General features: G+C 43.4%; 1 protein-coding gene across 4 annotated transcripts in view; it reads left to right on the forward strand.

Annotated features, from left to right (window-relative positions):
- The window catches only part of LOC138267357 (dipeptidase 2-like), a 527669-nt gene that overhangs the window by 365024 nt on the left and 140706 nt on the right, over positions 1-21939 (forward strand). For all 4 annotated transcript variants that reach the window (XM_069216259.1, XM_069216257.1, XM_069216255.1 and 1 more), the window contains one exon: positions 20947-21073. In XM_069216259.1, the coding sequence (XP_069072360.1) occupies positions 20947-21073 (127 nt within the window). The remainder of the gene's footprint in view (positions 1-20946; positions 21074-21939) is intronic.

Genomic DNA, 21939 nt, shown 5'->3' on the forward strand with positions numbered 1-21939 from the left:
GTTACGAGTGGAGTGCTAGAATGTATTGGAAAGTGGAATCAAGTAATTAAGATAATGGAATAGAACAATTAATTTAGAGCACCGCTAAACTAAAACGTAGCTCAGGAAATAAACAGACTAAGAAAATATGTACAAGTGCTTCAGGTCTTCTCCAACAATCTTAGTTGACATGATTCAGGGGAGATATAGCTACTGGCTGCCACAAACAGGGACCAATTCCCAAACCTATTTTCAAATGTAAGTTTAGCATACATGCACTAGCGGATATTTTATGAATGTAAATCCCTCCCTTCCAAATAATGAAGAGTGGTTTTACATTTACTATTAACTAATTGCATTATTTAGTGTTTTTAATACAATGCCATCCAATAATTTTGGTCTGCTAAATTCATATTTCATAGAGAATTCACTTGAATTCTTTACATTTTTAAATATTATATTTAGGTTTTCTAATTCTGTTCTCCATGCTAATCGATTGAAAATATTTCTATTCCCAAGAGCCAACGCGTCTTTCTCTCTGACAACAGTTGCCAAAGCTAATAAGGGAAATGTGCAGAGGAAGGTCATGGAAATTAGTGAATTCTTATACTTTTTCTCACTTTTGTAAAAACATGCACAGTCTTATTTTTGAAGTATTGATGATGTGTTTTTTATATGCCGTGTTTATCCAGTACATCGGTGTTGGAAATATTGGTAAGGGCAGGTAGGTACCTACACCTAGCAACAAGCCACTAACCTCCACCTAGGTACAGTTAGGTCTCAGTAAATTAGTCCCAGCTCAACCCTTGGTAGCTTGGCAACGAGCGTCAAGGCTTAACTTAGGAGACAGTGTGTAAAGCATTCAAATATCACAAAACAGTAATTAAATAAAACACAGGAAACAGTTTAAAAATCCAAAACCAATGTATAACAATAGTTTATATTTTTATCTTTAAAATGACACAAAAACGATTAAAATCGGTTCAGGGGAACCGGAGATATGAATTTTTAAAGAATTATTATTTTTCTAGCGCTTAGAAACAAAAAGCGCCAATCGGGTCATCTGGTTGCACCAGGACCGGGGCAAAGTCAAAGTTTCAGGCCGACCGCGATGGAGCCCTGCTCGGCTACAAGTCGCGGGAGGCCTCGGTTAAAAAGTTACCTTCTGACTTAGTCTTTATTTTGAAGTTTTTCTTCACCGGGACGAACCTGCCAGTTGAATCCGACCTCCTGGAGCCCTTGTCCGGATACGCGATGTGGGTTTCCTCGTGGTGATTTCCACCTTCGGACTTAGTCGTTTTTTCGAGATGAAAATCCTTCGACCGGGGTAAACCTGGATCTTGATCCGACGTCCGTGGAGCCCTTCTCGGATACGATGGCTGGGAGGTCCCGGTCAACTTTTTACGTGCGGACTTAGGCCCTCATTCTGACCTTGGCGGTCTTTTCGCAAGACCGCTGAGTTACCGCCGCGGTGAAGACCGCCGACCGCGGCGGTGTGCCGCTGTGCGCATTCTGACCGCTGGGAGCGTTCCGCCGGAAAACCGCCAGCAGCCACACTGGCGGTCGGCGGGAAAGTGGAGACTGGTCAACCTCCACCGCCACGCCAGCAGAACACCGCCCCCAGAATTACGACCCACATTTCTGTGTGGCGGTCTTCTGTTGGCGGTCTTCTGTTGGCGGTCACGTCCCTATGGCTCCCGTCGCCTCCCGGAGGACCAACGCACAAGGTAAGTTGATCGTCCGTGAGGGGAGGGGGTGGGGGGGTGTTGTGTGATGTGTGCGTGCATGGGGGTGTGCGTGTGAGTGTGTAGAGGGGGTGTGTGAGTGCGTGTATGCGGGCGGGGGGTGCTGCTGTGCCTATGGGCAATGTGTGCTGTTCGGCAGGTGCGGTCGGAGTGGAGAAGTAGCGGTCGGTCGCGGCGGGGACCGCCGCGGTCAGAATGCCATTTTTAATACCGCCGGTCTGTTCGCGGTCCGACAGCCGTCTCTCCGCCGACCGCCAGGGTCAGAATGAGGGCCTTAGTCTCTTTTTCAGATGTTTTTCTTTACCGGGACGAACCACGAAGTCAGGCCGGGTCGCGGTTGAGGCAAGCCGGCTAGAATTTCCGCGGCGGGTCGGTCCCTCTCTGGAGCTTTTTTACAAAATTTGTCAAATCTTCTCCAAACTTCTGGGGCTTCACCCAGATGTTCTTTTAAGGTTCTTTTGGGGTCCACAGCTCACCCCAAGGGTCCAGAAGTTCTGTGATGGTCCTTGGGGGGTGCGGACTTCAACTCCCAGAATGCACCTGGCGCAAACTCCTTTTTGGCCACTGGGCAGTGGTCAACTGGTCTCTTTTTTAGGAGTTGGTGCAGGGGACTCTGGATAGCAATTTTTCACCTGTTGCAAACAGGGAGTCCCTCCTTGAACCAGTTGAGGCCAGGCAAAGTCCTTCTTGTGGTGAAGCCCAAGTGTGCAGCTGGTGCAGTCCTTCTGAGTGCAGGGTCCAGGTGCAGGCCAGGGGTCCAGCAGGGCAGTCCTTCTTCTCCTTAAGTTCCTTCTTCTTGAAAGTTGGTGGGGATCTGAGGCGTGGGTGCAGGTCTGCCAGTTTTATCCTTGCTCCTGGGTGAAAAGCAGGGGGGCCCTGGTTCTCCAATCAGGGACAGGGTCGTCCCCCTGTGATGACCACTTCCTGGGAAGTGTGGCAAAAATCCATCCCAGAAGGCAACAGTCTCTAAAAATCCAACATGGATGAATCTGATTTTTGGAGGTTACATCTGGCTGAGCCCACCCACTGGTGTGGCTAAAAATCATAAACACACCCCTCTCCTGCCCTCTCCTAATCTAATCAAGGGGGCACCTAATTGTCTGGGGTTGCAGGATGTGGGGGTGTTGCTGGGTGCTCCAAATGTCCTTCTCTGCCTTTGAAGACCAGTTTGGCAGCCCTCCCCCTTCCTGCCTCACCATCTGCTGAGGGGAGATTCTCTCCCCCAAGCACATTCCTTTGTGTGAAGCCAGGCCACTTCACACCTAATCAAGGCAGCCTGGCAGAAGCTGCTGCAGGCTGGCCAATCAGAGCACAGCAGCAAAAACAATGCAGAGCTGAAATTGGCAACTTTTTAGGTAAAGTCTAAACTTTTTACCTGGACAAGTTATATTAAATCCAACAACTGGAAGTTGTGGGATTTATTACAACAATCAATTTGATACCAAATTCTTGGTATGTAACATTTAAGGAGACTTTAAAATTTAAAATAAAGTCTGCCCATTCTAGCCTATGAAGGCCATTTACTTCAATGAGGGAAAAACGAATTTGGCTGTTTTTACCTCGCCAGGGCTTATAAATCTATTTTTATAAAGTCCCTGCTTATAGTTACATGGCACCCAGCCCTAGGGGCACATAGGGCACACCTTAGGGGTGACTTATATGTAAAAATAAGGTAGTTTAAGACTTTGGAAGTACCTTTAATTCCAAAGTCGAATTTGCATATAACTTTAATTTAAAAGCAGCCAGCAAGGCAGGCTTGCTTTTAAAATGACACTGGGCACCTCAGCAGTGCACCTAGGTGTGCACCACCTATGCTGTGGTCCCTAAACCTACATGCCCTACCATATACTAGGGACTTATAGGTAGGTTAATTTAGCCAATTATAATTAGCCTAATTTGCATATCCATTTTACACAGAGCACAGGCCCTGGGACTGGTTAGCAGTACCCAGGGCACCATCAAAGTCAGGAAAACACCAGCAAAAAGAGGAAAATGGGGGCAAAAAGTTATGGGGCCTCTGCAATCAGCCCTGTTTTCTCACAATCGGACAGTCTGATAGATTGAAACAACCATTGGAAATGCAAATAGGTTTCGCCTTTGGGACCTATTGACAGTGCCAATGTCTTTCGGTGATTCTGTGCAGGATCGGCAAGATGCTGTGCAACATGGCCAAAAGAAAAAAAGAAAAAAGAAAAAAAAATTGCAATAACAGGGAAAGGTAGTGCAAACGTGTTTTTTTGTTTGTTTTTAAGATTGAGGGGCTGCCATTAATTTGCTACCTAGCACCCCTCTAAATAAAATATTTAAACAAAAAAAGTGTAGGCTTGGGGTGGGCAAAGGAGAAATGGGTGGCGGTGAGCAACGCTGAGTGGGTAAAGGGTCGTGAGAAGCAGCACATGAAGGAGAGCAGTATGAAGCAGGAGGAGAATCACACGAACCAGAAAGCAACATAGAGCGAATGGGAGGGATAGCGTCTGGCTGGGGAGAAAGACACAGGAGTGAGCTTGCAACACGAGGGAGACGGCAACACAGACTGCTTGAGGGGCAGGCATTAAGGGGATACAAGCTACCATGGAAGAGGAATGGAAACCACATGCACTCTCGAGTGCTTAAGCATAAAGAAAAAAGTAGTTGCCTAAAAGTGAACAGTGGAAGGCTAAAAAACAGGCAATCAGAGGGATTGTAGAGAGGTTGTGTTCCAGGAGGACGAATACAAGATGGACAAGCTGGGACAAAGTATGCTATCAAATAGGAAGCAAACAACTGAGAGTGACAATAAAGCCAAACAATGTAATCAATGGACAGGATGTAATAATGATAATTTGTCACTCTGAATATAAAAATCAACAATGTCTACTGGCATGTTCACTGTATATTTGTTATTTAATCATTTACACAGTGTGACATTACAACAGAGAAATTAGTTCCTGTCAGATGCATTAAATTAGGAATCTAGTCATCTCACGTAAATGCTACTTTTCTTACCTCTGGCATATGTGATTTAGTTAGGACTATCAGACATACATTTATGCAACGTAAAACATTTTGCAGCTGAAATCTATCTAGTTTAAAATTGATCAATACCGTACATAGATAAACGAATTCAAATGTAGTTGTCCCCAGTGAAGGTAAAGACCACCACACTTAGCATTAAGGGGATTGTCCTTCCATTTTGTTATTGTAACATGGTATCATTCTCTTCACGTTCATTGCTTTCACATTCGTTCATATGGAACACAGAATTTTGGCAATTGTATACATTAATGTTATGTGACAAGATTGAACATTTTCAAACAGTGTCCCCAGAATATGACTCGGACCCTGCCATACAGGGGCTAAAACCCTAATGGAAAGAAGATAGTCAGGCCTTCATGTTCATTAAATCCTAGCCTGTCTGTGACACAGGGAACAAAGGTTTGAAAAAGTGTAACTTTAGATTCAACCAACCCTGTACTCTCTGACTGAGTGTCTGTCCATAAAATAGTTATGACCAAACTACTCCCACTGGTGTATCATTTTAAGAATTGCCTTGAACAGTGTAGATATGCAACAGTGTTATGTATTACCCAATTAGAATGGAAGAGATAAAAAAGAATGTCAGAAAGTATATTTAGAGTGGGAAATAGAAAGCATGAGAAATAGGATACAGTGAAAGATTGCAATAATCATTTTAAGTGAACAAAGATAAAGTAAAACATCTTTAAAAGTTCATAAACAATAAAACATACAAAAATATATTAAATGATTATGATGGATAGTAAACATCATTTTGCACAGTATATTTATTAAGAGTATGTTGCTTATTTAAAGACATAAGTTAAAGACACGTCTCTTTTTAGTCCAACCTTAAGTACTGTAAGCATAAAGATATTTTTATTTTGGAATTAGTTCAGGCACTATTCCATCAAGATTTATCAGATAGTTCAGTAAACTCTTTCCAGCAGTAGATGCTGTGCTGGAATTAAATGGATACAAGCAACATCACTATTCTAATGTTAATATAGAAGTAGCGGTAGATAAAGAACCTAGAAATATATTTGTAAAAGAAAGTAGTAAACACATATGAGGACTATAGTCTTCCAAAAAAGCCAGAACAGTTTGACATATTTGTAGTGAAATAGCATGCATAAAAACCTTCGATCTGCGGCATTATATGACCAGGATAACATTTATGAGCAGCCCACATTTTATATATTTTAATAATGTTTAACACAGTGTATGAAATACAAGATATACAATTCTGGTTATATTTGTAATCTGGATGTCTGAAACAATTTAACCAGTATTCTATTTCATAAATCAACGGACAACGAGACCTGCAAATTAGATTCCAAATTGCATTCTATATACAATTTAGATGGGGAGAAGCAAGTTGCGATTCTCTATGAACTAAAGAATATTTAGAATTAGAGTACTGCCAAATAATATTAGTTGGTCTTTAGTGTGAGAAAAGTCCACTTTTGTCATAGTTAGCCCTGACTTTTTGCCTGGCATTTGATGTAGTCTCCAAATACCAGATCCCTAGTAAATGGTACTTCGGTACCCAGGGCATGAGGTACCAAGGGAAGGCCCCCTGAGGGCAGCAGCACAGATTGTGCCACCCTCTAGAGCCATGCATCCAGAAGCACCCAGCACTGCCATTGCAGGTTGAGTGATCTGATGCAATCCAAAAATGCAAACTCGACATGTCAAACAGCCTGTGTGCCCTGTCCACTACACATTGCATGCAATATAGGTAAGTCACCCCTCTGACAGGCCTTCCAGCCCCAAGGCAGGGTGCACTATACTTTATGTGTGAGCATAGATGCATGAGCAATGTGCCCCTACAGTGTCCCTGATAAACCTGGGTCATAGTAAGAGATCAGAGCAGCCATTTGAATACACGTGCTAGACACTGGTCAGTACCAGTTTCACAACTACATGATGGCTACTCCGAACCCTGGGTTATTTGGTATCAAACAAATCAAAATGATAAATCCAAGCTGGTACCAGCATTGGATTTATTCCAAAATGTACCCAGGGGCCACCTTAGAGGTGCCCACTGCAAAGTCCTAACTACCCTGGAATGGATGCTGGCCAGTTACAACCAGCCTGCCACCACCAGTCAAGATTCTGGGACCCTGGGGTGAGAGATCCTGCTCTCTGGGTCCCAGAACAAAGCCCTTCCTGGGCAGTGGTGCTATCACACCTCTACCCAGGAATGTGCACTGCCCTCCTAGCGAGCTTCAAAGGGCTCACCGCCCTTGAAACTTGACCCTTAAGCCTGCAGCTAGCAGCAGATGGCTGCCCCCATTGAAATCCCCCACTTTTGACAGGAAAATACACAAAGGACAGGAGGAGTGTTCAGCCGTAGCTTGCACCACCCCTAAGGTGTTGCATGTGAGGTGACCCCCTGCATTTCATTTTCCTCCATCTTGTATGGAAGGAAAATAACCAAAGAGGTGTAGGGAAGTGACCTCTGGCCACAGGAAGTGGTCACATAGTGGGTGTACCCATCATAAGGTAGATGACCCATTGGTCACTACTAGATACTCCCCCAAACACCCACTAAATGCAGTATTTAGTGGGCATTCCTAGACCAGAGAATCAGATTCCAAGGCCAAAAGAGGACCAGCAACAAAGAAGACCCAAGGCTCAAGAACTGAGGTTCTGCTGAACCAAGAAAAAGACACCAAACCCTGCCTGTTGGACCCAGGACTCGACAATCACTGCTGAGGGGTTGCTTGGACAGTGGACAGACTCTACAAACCCCCAGAGGACCTCCACACTTTAAAAAATTGGCAAAGATCTCCCTCCAGAGTGAAGGCATCAGTCTCCTGCAACAAAGACCAAAGACCAGGTGAAGTCCACTTCACTGACTGGCTGCTGACCAAGGAACCACATGCTGCAGCCAGAACAAACTCCACCTGATGGACCATGAGGACAACCCTGCAGGTGTGCCAAGTTTAGTGGCACTGCACCCTCTAGCGTTAATACCACACCATTGCCCCAGGTAGTGGTCATCTAACATCGGACACTCAGAAGGACAGACCATTCTGGACTGTGAAAGGACCAGGAGGATGCCCCAGCTGAGGGACTTCAGAAACAACTAGGACACCACCCACCAGAGTGTCCCTCCTGTCCTGCAAGCCATCCTCAAAGAGATCTACCTCCTGCTTCCAAGAGCGCAGCTCCTGGATCATCAATTTGCTCTTCACCAAGCCACCCTGTTCCCTGCACCAAAGATCCAGCTGTGCCCTACGGGTCCCCCACTCCTTGCAACCTCGACACTCCAAGGAGACCCACCGGACTTACCTTTAAGTCCACCTGTGCAGTGCTTTTCCAAGTGGTCCCCTGCAGTGGCCTGGTACCAGCTCCAATGACTTTCTGTAGCTGCTCCCGCTGAAACCGGGAACCACCCAAACTTCTCCAGCTGGTCCATCGTGCCCACTGATGACCTCTACATACTTACAAAAGGAGAAATTGGTGTTGCCTGATTTTATATGCATGTTTAAAGTATTTCCCCATTGATTTACCAATTTACAAAAATACTTCAGATTTTTGTAAAAGTTTGAAGTCCAAGATCATCAAAATCGTGTAAGTGCTTTTTAAGTTATGAATTTTTGAAGTTTAGCAAAAATAGTCTTTTTGTACTTTTGTTCTAGTAAGCTAACGGTGAAAATGCTCCTGAGTTTCTACAAAATGTTTCACAAAATGTTTGAGTCGAATGTAGATATCTGTAAGCTATTGTCTTATGAATGACAGCAAAACCTTTTCTGTTCCTGTTCTCTTCTTAGACTCTGCAATCTGATCGGGTTAAAGGACTAAAGATGGAAACAACTTCTTTCCAATGTTGTTATGAAACCCTGTATAATTGTGTGTTGCTAGAGAAGGGTGAGATTCTGCTTAGATCCTTTCCAGACTTCTCTGCAGAGCCCTTTGCAGACTCTTCTCAGATTCACTCTGGGAGACCCTTTCATTTTCCCTGACTGAATCTTTGCTGCTCTGAGACTTTACTGAGTTTATAGAACCTCTCTTTATGATATATTTTGCCTTGATTAACATTTGAGATTTGATGCTAAAGGCATCATACTATCACCATTCAATTGAGAGCACTTTATGTATTCCAACTGATGCCTTTCTTTCATTTCCCAATCTCTAAATCGAAACTGCCAGGCCAGGTCTTGCCTGAACTGGCACACAAGCAACCCAGGACCGGTTTTGCCCTTGGTATGGGTTCTTGAGCCAGGTATAGGTTTGCTCCAGTGGCACAGTGTGCCCGGGGACCATATCTGGGCATACCTGGTGTACTTAGGACATCAAATACAAAAACAAAAAGGTGATAGATAGAATGCTTAAGTAAATCTTAGTCACTGGCAATCGCTCAGGCCACATCTATCATTTTTTGCCTACCTTGCCACTTCAGTTTGGACCCAACTACTGCAACTGGTGCAGAGTAACGAAATCACAGTGGGCAGAGGCACTCAGCTCATCCAAATCCAAGGCCTCATTGGACCTCGACCAGGCCATCTTGAACTTCTCCTCCTGGATCACCAAATGTGCTGACTCAGTTGTCCCACTGAAACTAGTCAGAACCAGCAAAACCTCTACAAATGCCAGCAGAGACACTCCAGAGCTCGAGCCACCAAGCGCAGGTGCTACAAACTCAAGAAACAATGGTGATCCACCAGTCATCCCTCTGGTAGAACAGCCAACAAAGTAGCCTGAAGCAACTACCACCAACAACTAAGGAGGCCAAGAGAACAGTCATCAACCCACATCGACTCAGCATCCAAGTGTCCAAAAGAACTTTTCAAAATAGTCAAAGAATTCTCCAACTGAGCAGCCACAGAGAACACCATCCATTCCTCCCAAGAATTATGCAACACCAACTCAGACTACCTCTACGGCAAGATCGCCACTATCTACAACAACTTTGATCCCCAACCCAAGATCTCCAACCTCAGCTCTCTCGACCCCCCAGCTCACACCAACAGCACTATCTGCATGTGTGCACCACTAGCCAATCAATCCACCTCAGTCATCATGTCATCCATTCACTCTGAGGTACCCACCGAGCCATGGCCCCACTACCTGTTCAATCTCAGAAACAACCTCTTCAGCACGGGGCTCATCAGCATCCTCATCAACACCTCTATCACCTCAGCAGTTTTTCCAGACAAGGGGAAACATGTGGAAATCAAATCCCTCCTGAAAAACCCTCTGCTGACACAACAACTCTCAATCCGGTTTTCATTCCAGCCACAGCACTGAGACTGCACTCATCGCTGCCACTGATGACAACAGAGCACTCCTCGACTGTGGGGAAACCACTGCCCTGATTGCCCTTGACCTGTCAGCCGCAATCAACACCGTCTCCCACCACACCCTCATCAACACACTCCACAGTATCAGAATACAGAACAACACCCTCAAATGGATCCCCTCCTAATGACAGGGCACACCGAGTGTCCGACTATTCCCTTTCACCTTTCACCTCGCACCCACTATCATCATTTGCAACTTACCCCAAGGTTCATTCCTCAGCCCCACTCTGTTCAATACTTACATGACCCCTCCCCATCAGCCGACATTGCTAGATCCCATGGACACAACATCATCTCCTTCACAGACGATACTCAACTGATCCTCTTGCTTACTGAATACCACTCCACCACCAGAACCAACAACCACAACGGCATGAGCATCATAGCAGACTCGATGAAAACTAACTACCTGAAGCTCAACTACAAAAAGTTCTGATCTTTGGGAAAAAACATCTCCATATGGGACCATAGCGGTTGGACAGCCGAACCCCGGACCCAGTCCCACAGACCATGCTCGCAACCTTGGCATCATCCTCAACAGTGAGCTGACCATGAGGTGGCAGATCAACACAGTCACCTCCTCCTGCTTCCACATCCTCCGCATGCTCCACAGAATCTTCAGATGGATCCCAGCCAACACCAGGAAAACCGTCACCCAAGCACGCATCACCAGTCGCCTCAACTACAGTAGCACTCTCTACGCCGGCATGTCCTCCCAGCTCCTAAAGAGGCTCCAGACAATACAGAACACTGCCGCCAGACTCATCCTGGACCTTCTCAGACGCACCCACATTACTCCCATATAAGAAACCTCCACTGGCTCCCCGTATAGAAGAAATGTAATTTCAAGCTCCTCACTTACAGCCCTACATGATCAAGGACCGGACTACATCAACCACTGTCTACACTTCCACCAACCCTCCAGACACCAGAATCGGGTGCAGCTGCTCTTTTTCCTACTTTGCTGCCAAGGCCTGCCCTTCTCCCTCCGAACCGCATTTTCACTGTCAGTCTTCAGGAAGAGACTCAAGACCTGCTCTTTGACAGAGACATCACAGGTGCCCATATACCCCTAGGGGTGACAGCGGCACACTCAACAAATGACTGATTGGTTGATCCCAGTCTGTCATTTTTCACCTACCATGCCACTTCAGTTTGGACCCAGCCATGTGCAAATCAGTCTTGACCCTGTTACTCATGGGAACTATTCAACCTGGACTGCCAGACAAGGTCCTCCCTGAACTAGAACATAAGCAACCCAGTATCAGTTTCTCCTTGTTCTTTAGCCGGATATAGCTTGGTTCTAGTGGCACAGTGAGTCCCATGCTTACTGTTCTACTGGAAAAAAGCTTTACCTGGTTGATGAGCCCATAATTAGGGTGAAACTGGGGTTGGGTTGCTTTTTTTCGTGTTCAGGGAGGACCTGGCCTGGTATTTCTGGGCTGGACTGTCCTTACTGGAGCAGTGCCAAAGATGATTTGCATATGGCTGGGTCCAAACTATGGTGGCATGGTGGGAGAAAAATGATGGATTGGAATCCTACTCCGAGCGATTGCCAGTGGCTAAGATTAATTCAAGCCTCTCATTCATCTCCTTGTTGTTGTTGTAGTTGCCGTTCTAAGTGTGTGGGTATGCCCAGACAGGGGCGCCATGCTCACTGTGCCACTGGAATCAATCTATACCTGGCTGATGAGCCCATAATATGTCTGAGACCGGCCCCCGGTTGCTTGTTTTGCAGTTCAGGATAGACCTTGTCTGGCAGTTCAGACTGCACTATTCTGACTGGAGCAGGGTCAAGGCTGATTTGCATATGTCTGCGTCCAAAGAAATTATGGTTTGAGATGCAGCCCTGAACAATTGCCAGTGGCTGAGATTAATGCAATCATTCCATTCATCACCTTCTTGTTGTTGCAGAGGCAGGCTATTGGCACTAAATTGCCAAGACAGGAATACACCAACTTTTTTAAAGTGTTATTTTCACAGGTGTAATTTAAAAGTCAACTTCACCATGAGTTAGGATTTTTCATTACAATTTCAAAGGTACTAAACATGATCTGACTGCCTCCTCTCATTTCGAAATTACAGTTCATTGAATGAAATAAGGTAACACCATTGTTAATTTATTAGCGAGGTAGGCCTTGCATTGTTGAAAAATTAATTTAAGAGTTCTTCACTACCAGGACATAAAAATCTTAAAATTGCGTGTCCTTCTTTATCCCCTTCCCCGCCACGGACGTAATGGTTACGTCCATGGCAGCGCCCGTGTGGCGCCATGGACGTAACCATTACGTCCTGCATGCTGGCCTCGGGAGAAGCGCTAGCGCTCCCCCCGAGGGCCACCACCCCCCACCCCCCCAGGTCAGGGCTGAAAGGGGAATCCCTTCCCCTTCAACCCCCGACCTCCCCCCCACCCCCCGTGACGTCAGCGCGCGAGCGCGTGCTGACAATCACACAACCTCCCCCATCGCACTGGAAGCAGAGCTTCCAGCGCAATGGAAGGGAAATGCTCAGCATTTCTCTTTCGATCACGTGGGGGAGGCAAGGAGAGGCTTCAAAGGGAAGGAAATGTATTTCCTTCCCTTTGAAGTCTCTCCCAGGGTTTCAAAAGCCGGATTGCTTGCAATCCGGCTTTTGAAACCCCACTAGACACCAGGGATGTTTTTTTTTTGTGTTTGAAATAGACATAAGGGAGCGACCCCTTGGGCAAGGGTCGCTCCCAGGGGGGCATTTTTTTTTTAAGGCCTTTTCTGCCCCCCCTGGGGGCAGATCAGCCTATTATTAGGCCGATCTGCCGCCAGGGGGGGCAGAAACCTCTAGACACCAGGGATACTTTTTTTGTTTTTGTTTTTTTGTTTTGTTTTGTGTTTTAGGTGTGGGGAGCGACCCCTTAGGCAAGGGTCGCTCCCATAGGGGGCAAATTTATTTTAGGCCATTTCTGCCCCCCATGGGGGCAGATCAGCCTATTTTTATTAGGCCGATCTGCCCCCACGGGGGCAGAAACCACTAGGCACGAGGGATTTTTGTTGTTGTGTTTTACAGATGGGGAGCGTCTCCTTTGGCAAGGGTCGCTCCCCTGGAGGGGCAAATTGTATTTAGGCCATTTGTGCCCGCTTTGGGGGCAGATCGGCCGAATTTAGGTCAATCTGCCCCCAAAGGGGGCAGAAACCACTAGGCACCAGGGATCTTTTTTTTGCGCCGTCACGCAAGGGGAGCAACCTTGTAGGAAAGGGTCGCTCCCGGGGGGGGGGAATTTATTTTAGGCCATTTCTGCCCCCCCGGGGGCAGATCGGCCTATTGTTATTAGGGGGGGCAGAAACATCTAGGCGCCAGGGCAAATTGTTTTTTTGTGTTTTTTTTTGTTTGTTTGTTTTTTTAGAGATTGGGAACAACCCATTAGGCAAGGGTCGCTCCCCTGGGGGGCAAATTGTATTTAGACCATTTCTGCCCCCCTTGGGGGCAGATTGGCCGATTGTAGGTCAATCTGCCCCCAAGGGGGCAGAAACCACTAGGCACCGGGGATTTTTTTTTGGAGCCAATGTCATGCAGGGGGAGCGACCCCATAGGCAAGGGTCGCTCCCGGGGGGGTTGGTGGATTGGGGGACAAATTTATTTTAGGCCATTTCTTCTCCCCCTGGGGCCGGCTGAGCTAGAGGCCAAAATCCACAGGTATTCACTGTTTTCTATGAAAAAATGTGATGTGTCCACGTTGTGTTTTGGGCCATTTCCTGTCGCGGGCGCTAGGCCTACCCACACAAGTGAGGTATCATTTTTATCAGGAGACTTGGGGGAATGCTAGGTGGAAGGAAATTTGTGGCTCCTCTCAGATTCCAGAACTTTCTGTCACCGAAATGTGAGGAAAATTTGTTTTTTTAGCCAAATTTTGAGGTTTGCAAAGGATTCTGGGTAACAGAACCTGGTCAGAGCCCCACAAGTCACCCCATCTTGGATTCCCCTAGGTCTCTTGTTTTAAAAAATGCACAGGTTTGGTAGGTTTCCCTAGGTGCCGGCTGAGCTAGAGGCCAAAATCTACAGGTAGGCACTTTGCAAAAAACAGCTCTGTTTTCTGTGATGTGTCCACGTTGTGTTTTGGGGCATATCCTGTCGCGGGCGCTAGGCCTACCCACACAAGTGAGTTACCATTTTTATCGGGAGACTTGGGGGAACGCTGGGTGGAAGGAAATTTGTGGCTCCTCTCAGATTTCAGAACTTTCTGTCACCGAAATGTGAGGAAAATATGTTTTGTTAGCCAAATTTTGAGGTTTGCAAAGGATTCTGGGTAACAGAACCTGGTCAGAGCCCCACAAGTCAACCCATCTTGGATTCCCCTAGGTCTTTAGTTTTCAAAAATGCACAGGTTTGGTAGGTTTCCCTAGGTGCCGGCTGAGCTAGAGGCCAAAATCTACAGGTAGGCACTTTGCAAAAAACAGCTCTGTTTTCTGTCAAAAAATGGGATGTGCCCACTTTGTGTTTTGGGACATTTTCGGTCGCGGGCGCTAGGATTATCCACACAAGTGAGGTATCATTTTTATTGGGAGACTTGGGGGAACGCTGGGTGGAAGGAAATTTGTGGCTCCTCTCAGATTCCAGAACTTTCTGTCACCGAAATATGAGGAAAATGTGTTTTTTTTGCCAAATTTTGAGGTTTCCAAAGGATTCTGGGTAACAGAACCTGGTCAGAGCCCCACAAGTCACCCATCTTGGATTCCCCTAGGTCTCTAGTTTTAAAAAATGCACAGGTTTGGTAGGTTTCCCTAGGTGCCGGCTGAGCTAGAGGCCAAAATCTACAGGTAGGCACTTTGCAAAAAACAGCTCTGTTTTCTGTGATGTGTCCACGTTGTGTTTTGGGGCATATCCTGTCGCAGGCGCTAGGCCTACCCACACAAGTGAGTTACCATTTTTACCGGGAGACTTGGGGGAACGCTGGGTGGAAGGAAATTTGTGGCTCCTCTCAGATTCCTGAACTTTCTGTCACCGAAATGTGAGGAAAATATGTTTTTTTTAGCCAAATTTTGAGGTTTGCAAAGGATTCTGGGTAACAGAACCTGGTCAGAGCCCCACAAGTCACCCCATCTTGGATTCCCCTAGGTCTCTAGTTTTAAAAAATGCACAGGTTTGGTAGGTTTCCCTAGGTGCCGGCTGAGCTAGAGGCCAAAATCTACAGGTAGGCACTTTGCAAAAAACAGCTCTGTTTTCTGTCAAAAAATGGGATGTGCCCACTTTGTGTTTTGGGACATTTCCTGTCGCGGGCGCTGGGACTACCCACACAAGTGAGGTATAATTTTTATCGGGAGACGTGTGGGAACGCTGGGTGGAAGGAAATTTGTGGCTCCTCTCAGATTCCAGAACTTTCTGTCACCGAAATGTGAGGAAAATGTGTTTTTTTAGCCAAATTTTGAGGTTTGCAAAGGATTCTGGGTAACAGAACCTGGTCAGAGCCCCACAAGTCACCCCATCTTGGATTCCCCTAGGTCTCTAGTTTTCAGAAATGCACAGGTTTAGTAGGTTTCCCTAGGTGCCGGCTGAGCTAGAGGCCAAAATCTACAGGTAGGCACTTTGCAAAAAACAGCTCTGTTTTCTGTGATGTGTCCACGTTGTGTTTTGGGGCATATCCTGTCGCGGGCGCTAGGTCTACCCACACAAGTGAGGTATCATTTTTATCGGGAGACTTGGGGGAACATAGAATAGCAAAACAAGTGTTATTGCCCCTTGTCTTTCTCTACATTTTTCCCTTCCAAATGTAAGACAGTGTGTAAAAAAGACGTCTATTTGAGAAATGCCCTGTAATTCACATGCTAGTATGGGCACCCCGGAATTCAGAGATGTGCAAATAACCACTGCTTCTCAACACCTTATCTTGTGCCCATTTTGGAAATACAGAGGTTTTCTTGATAGCTATTTTTTACTCTTTATATTTCAGCAAATGAATTGCTGTATACCCGGTAATATGCTAGAGTTTAGCAAATAGATTTGTCAATGGAAATAAAATCAAATATAGAAAATCCCCAACCATCCTATTAAAATAAAAATGTTGATTGTTTTTATAGTGTTTTGTACAATTATTTTAGAATTTATGCATCTGTTTGACATATACTTGTTTCTTAAGTTCTGTGTATTTTTTGAAGTTCAGATTACAGAAATCGCTAAAGTAAGTTTCACAATCATCCGACTGTACAGATTTGAGACTGAGTGAAGAGGTGAGTGTATGAAGGGTGATCCTTAGAGGATCAGTGCAAATATGAACTTATTTACAAATAATGCTATGCAAGGATGATGTGTCCTGCGTCTCTCTTTGTATTGAATTATAATGTGATATTAGTTTAACACAAAGGAACTAGTAATGATTGGTGGGTGGGGCAATTCCTCACTGCAAGACAATTTTATATGTTGTCTGTTTTGCCACTGAACTTAATGAAAACAAATTGGCCTGAGAACAGTGAAGAAAACAAAATAAAAGTTTCTTCAGTTTCTGAATTACATATTTGCCATGAATCTAAAATTAAATGTGAATTAATGGTACCTTTAAAAGCATTTAAGGTTCTTTAAAAAATAGTCAATTTGCATTTGAACTGAAGTGTCCAGCATCTAAATGAATATCGTTTTCAAATATCATTTAACAGTTTTCCTAAAACCAAGATTGTGCTAGACAAGAACGTGAATGTTAAATATAGTAAGACATGTTTATTAATAAAAAAAAATCAAACAATAGCTATCTGCATTCTAGATCATAACCTAATATAATATCCCCATTTAAAGTGCTTTGTGGACAAACTTTCTTTACAAATGACTGAAAGGAAGCAGAGAAAATTTTCAACCCACTGTTAAGTTTGAAAAAGCAAGGCAATAACATTTTAACTTTTAGCAGAGAGTTTTGCATTCCCCATGTTTAACAAGAAATCATGTTCCGTATATAGCAGTAAAAATATAAGAGAAAAGAAAGGGATTGAATCTCAAGAATATAAACTAGTTAAAAAATAAGCAACTCAAGGAAAAGGATATTGAATTATGAAAAAGCAAAGATTAAAAATTCAACATGAATTAAGTTGAAATCAGGGTCGCCTCTGGAACCAGCTCCTCCCTCCGTCCATTTGTATTCAAATCTTTGACCAGATTGGGGCAACCCTGTTAGCTGTGTTCAACCAGTCGCTGACAAAGTGGATGGTGCCGTTATCTTGGAAGCACGCCATGGTAAAAGCTCTCTTAAAAAGGCCTAATCTGGACCCGTTGGAGCCAGGGAATTACAGGCCTATCTCGCTTTTGTCTGGTCCAAGTAAAATCTTAAAGAGGTATGTAAAAAACACTTTTCAGATTTTTGGGAGAAACATGACATTCTTCATTCTACTCAAACAGGGTTTAGACCTTGTCATGGCACAGAAACGGCTCTCCTAGCTGCAGTTGAAGAGACCAAAAAACGTTTAGGTCAAGGGGGTGTGGTGGCCATCATCCTCCTCTACCTCAGTGCGGCCTTTGACATGGTCAAGCAGGAGGTCCTTTTGGACAGACTTCAGAGAGTGGATGTGACTGGCCTAGCCCTACACTGGCTCCAATTGTTTCTCAGCAATGAAACATTCCAAGTATTTGAGGGTGATTACAGTTCAGATATCTTGCCTCTTAATTGTGGGGTACTTCGGGCTTTCTTCATTGAACCACACCCTCTTTAATGTCTACATGTGTCCTCTGGCTGAGGTCGCCCTTGCATTTGGGCTTTCGCTAGTTTCATATGTAGACAACACTCACCTTATTTTTTTCTATTAGTGATGAGCAGGATGCTGAACCCGTATCTTCAGGTCAATGTATCACAGCAGTGGCAAACTGGATGAACCACTCAGCCTTAAAACTCAATGGAGACAAAACAGAACTTCTGATTCTGGTTTACTCTTCTAATTTGCTAAATCTGGGATGACCTAGTATTTTGGGCACACAGCCTTCCCCCCAAGCCAGTTGTAAAAGGTCTGGGAATGTGTGGTTGGAAAACTATTTGACTATGGATACCCAACAATGCTTTCTGCCACCTGCTATAGGATGCTGAGTGCTCTCAGTAAAGTCCTTGCCCTGACAGGACCTAAGATTGTGCATTCATTGATTATTCCGTATAATCTTGCAAGGCTTCTGCTTTCCTCTAATGGCTATTTAGTAAGGGTTCCCTTTGTTCACAGAACTAGGAGAGGGGTTGTTTCTTTCAGTAAAATGTTTCCAAGCTTTGGAATTCTATGCCTACTCCTTTGCGGGCCTCTGAACCGGAAATGTCATTCCATAAACAGCTTAAGACTTGGCTATTTGCGCAATCCTTCTGACTTCTTTGCTAAGAATGGGTGTTTTTTACTTTTATGCTTTTTTGTCTAATGTACGGTGCACTATAGTGCTTGGATGCTTTAGGGTAGCTATGCACTTTATAAGTGCCTAAATAATAATAATAACATGTTGACATAACATGGATTGATTGAAGATATTTCAAGCTGTCCATGAATAGGGAGTTCCAAAATGTTAGAGGTGTCCAGGACCTAATGGCAGCAAGACAGCATTGTATTGATGAAAGTATCACCTGTAAAGACACATCACACCAATAAACATTTACAAATAGGTATACAATCCACAGAGAATTGTTAAAGTAAGTTTTTTGCCCTTTGAACATGCAAGTTATTGCTCATGGAGTAGTGATATCTCTGCAAAAGATGCAAACTTTTCTCGTATTGAAGATATCTAAGATAATTATTTATATTATAAGTGATTGAACAACAAATATATATGGAAAGTCATTTTCCAGAATAATAAAAGTCAAGGAGTAAAATTATTCAGCACTTTAGCATGGAATGAGAGACAAAAAGTGGGTTAACATTATAGAAAAATATGAAAATCAAGCTCATGTTAATTGAAATCTCATTGAGACTGCTTCAAGATTATTATTAAAGTATGTATTAAGCCAGCAATTCTCACATTAATAGCAGTGTGCAGCAAATATATATAAGGGGCATACTTCTATGTGCAAATGCTTTTTGTGCACCAAAAATATGAAGACAATACGTACTGGCATGTAGCTTAGGCAAAATATAATGTTGCAGAGGAAATTAAGTCATTTTCATAAGGACTGCCATTTCAGCATTTTTGTGAGTCAGGGAAACAAAATTGTAGCCTTTAGGGTGAATTAAGATATGGAAAAAATGAACGGGTCAAAGTCAACATAATATGCCACTTTGAGAAAGGAAGATCCAACTATCTAGCCATGTTCGAATTATAAGAATGCTGTGTGTGAAATTAAAAATAAATGTTCTAAGTTCTTCAAAAATAACTGCATTACGTTTAAAATGGCAGGAGAAATTGTGGAGAAAAACACTTCAGTGAACAGCCAATTGTTACACTAAAAGAGGAATCTCAAACTGTAAGATCCTGCACAGAGTGATCGCAATTTACGGAATGTACATTTCTAAAAATTCTAGCAGTTTAAAATATAAAGAAACACCACTGAAAAAGGGGCACATTCCAGCTTGTGCAGCCATCTTCTTCGGTAGATGATAATTCAATTATCATAAATGGTAATACATTCAGAAAATAAATAATAATTACTAGTACTTGTGGGCCATTTGACAAATGAGTAGAGAAAATGTTGCTTTGGCCAAAAAACTTCATTTTTTTAAAGTTGTCATTTGACTTGTGGCAAAGATTTGCTTGGTACAATTTACAAAATGTTCAATATATGTGAAAAAGAAAGCATAAAAACACATATGAAGGAATCATTTAGAAGTGAACTGAAACAATGCATCCACACACATTTGCAGATGCCCCAGCATATTGCTTTGACCTCAAGAGATACTGGTGGTCTTTCAGACTAGGTTGCTCATTGGTTCCTCCATGCTGGTAAGTGCTCCTTCTCCCCTTCCTTTTCCTCACCCCAAAATCCTGGGTCCATAATGCACAGTAGATGATGCTGAAGCTCGTATTCAAAAGTTGGGAGGACAAGTAGATAACTATTCTAATTCCTGTTGGGATTCAGAGGCCCACAGACACATCAGACCTTATTAAATCCATGAGATTCACCTTAAATAAATCTATTCATTTGGAAATGTATTCCTGGAAAAAATGCCTGAATCTGTACGGTGTATCAGTAAAGTTGAGACACTGAACATTGTTTTAAATATAATTTGGGAGGGGAGAAAATCGATTTTTGCACCATTTTCCCTGTTTCATTTGCTGTGGATTTGTATATTGGTCACTATAGCAGCTGAGGCCTACTGACAAGGTCAAAGCTACCAGCACTTTGGTTAGAAATGCAAACCGTTTTTTCTCTATAGTTCACATAACTAATGTGTGGCATGTCAAGAGTGATTGCATGCAAACACTGTGCACAGTGTTAAAAAAATACTTTTCTGCAGGATTGCAAATTACTTACTACAGGCCACTTATGGCAATCACATGGTGTAAGTGGTTTGCCTTTCCTAGCAGAGCTTATGGACTGATGAAATGAGATGTAATCCACTAAGTTGCAAGTGGTTTTGCTTCTGAAGTTGTTTGGTGATGAGAAACCAGATTGTTTGAATTTGTGGGAGCTCATTCATGGCTGACATGTAGATCCTCTCACTCATAACATTCTGTTTTTCTCCATAGTTCATAATTTTTCATCTGAAAAAGGAAAAATTACTCTAACCCTCTAAACCTGAACGCAACTGAAAGTATTGTTATACACAATGACAGTTCCTTGTGTCATGCATTAGACCCTGCTCTCTCTATTTTTGATCACTAAGTGAGAGATAGAGTACTCCAAAGCTCTGTTCAGCTTCAAGAAGTAAAGCATGATCCAGTTGACTTCTGTCTAGAGGATGTTCAGTCTCTCCCTGAAAGTAATCTAACAATTTTTCTTAATTTAAAAATTAACTTGGCTTTACTAACCAACAGCCAGTAACCATGAATATGTTTCTGTTTTTAAGGCATAACGACCTGCCTCTCCAACTGCGGAAATTATACAGGAACCAATTAAGTAAGATTGACTTACACAACATCAACAGTACAAATACAAATATAGAGAAGCTCAAATTGGGGCGAGTTGGTGCTCAGGTAATGTATGGCTGTAGGTTTATGCACTTTACCTGGATTTTTGTTTACTTTCATTCATTTAATGAAAACGGATTTATGGCATTTTACATCTCCTAATACTGATCCTCCTAATCACTTCAAAACATTATCCATGAAAAAATAAATAAATAAGACTGCACTTAAAGTCGCTTATATGGAAATTGTTCCAATGGTTTCACTATTTGACTTCATTCATTATTTGGTTGCATCTATTTTCTTCATTTAATGATCTTTTCTGCACTTTTTAAAGTGAAAAAAATACTAAAATGAAAAACAATGTCGATAGAAACCCATGTTGAAGGTTTCCACCTTCAGGGTCACTTGATTAGAATGTTTATTACATAAATGAATGATATAATTTTTCTTAAGAAATACAATTCTGCAAGAAGTAAATATTGTTTTGTTTTAAAATACCTTGTCTAACTGATTTATGACAGAAGGTCTCTGTGAATAGTTATCAGTGGGAGGCAGCACATGTTAAATATTGGACCTTTTGCTTCTATCCCAGCACCTCTGTCTTTCAGAATCCTTGTTGGCTGCAGTTTCTCTTTAACCACAGTTATTTCAGAGTGCATTTAGGAATTACGTTTCTCTAAATTTCCAAGCATACAAACCCCTTGATCAATAACATAAAATTATCACTTCCAGTGAGCTCAGTTACCTGCATTTGGAAGTTGATATATACCCACATGTTGTCATGAATCTTTTTTTTTCTCACTTCATTTCTTTAACAGGTAAAAGGGTTAGGTTTATTTTTAGCTTAAGGGTTTAGGTTTATGTCCTATAACTGGAGGCTCCAGAAGTAAACCATAAATACATTTGATGACTGTTGCATGTTAGGGGTTTTA

This window comes from Pleurodeles waltl, chromosome 12 (assembly GCF_031143425.1).
Source record: "Pleurodeles waltl isolate 20211129_DDA chromosome 12, aPleWal1.hap1.20221129, whole genome shotgun sequence".
Lineage (NCBI taxonomy): Eukaryota > Metazoa > Chordata > Amphibia > Caudata > Salamandridae > Pleurodeles > Pleurodeles waltl.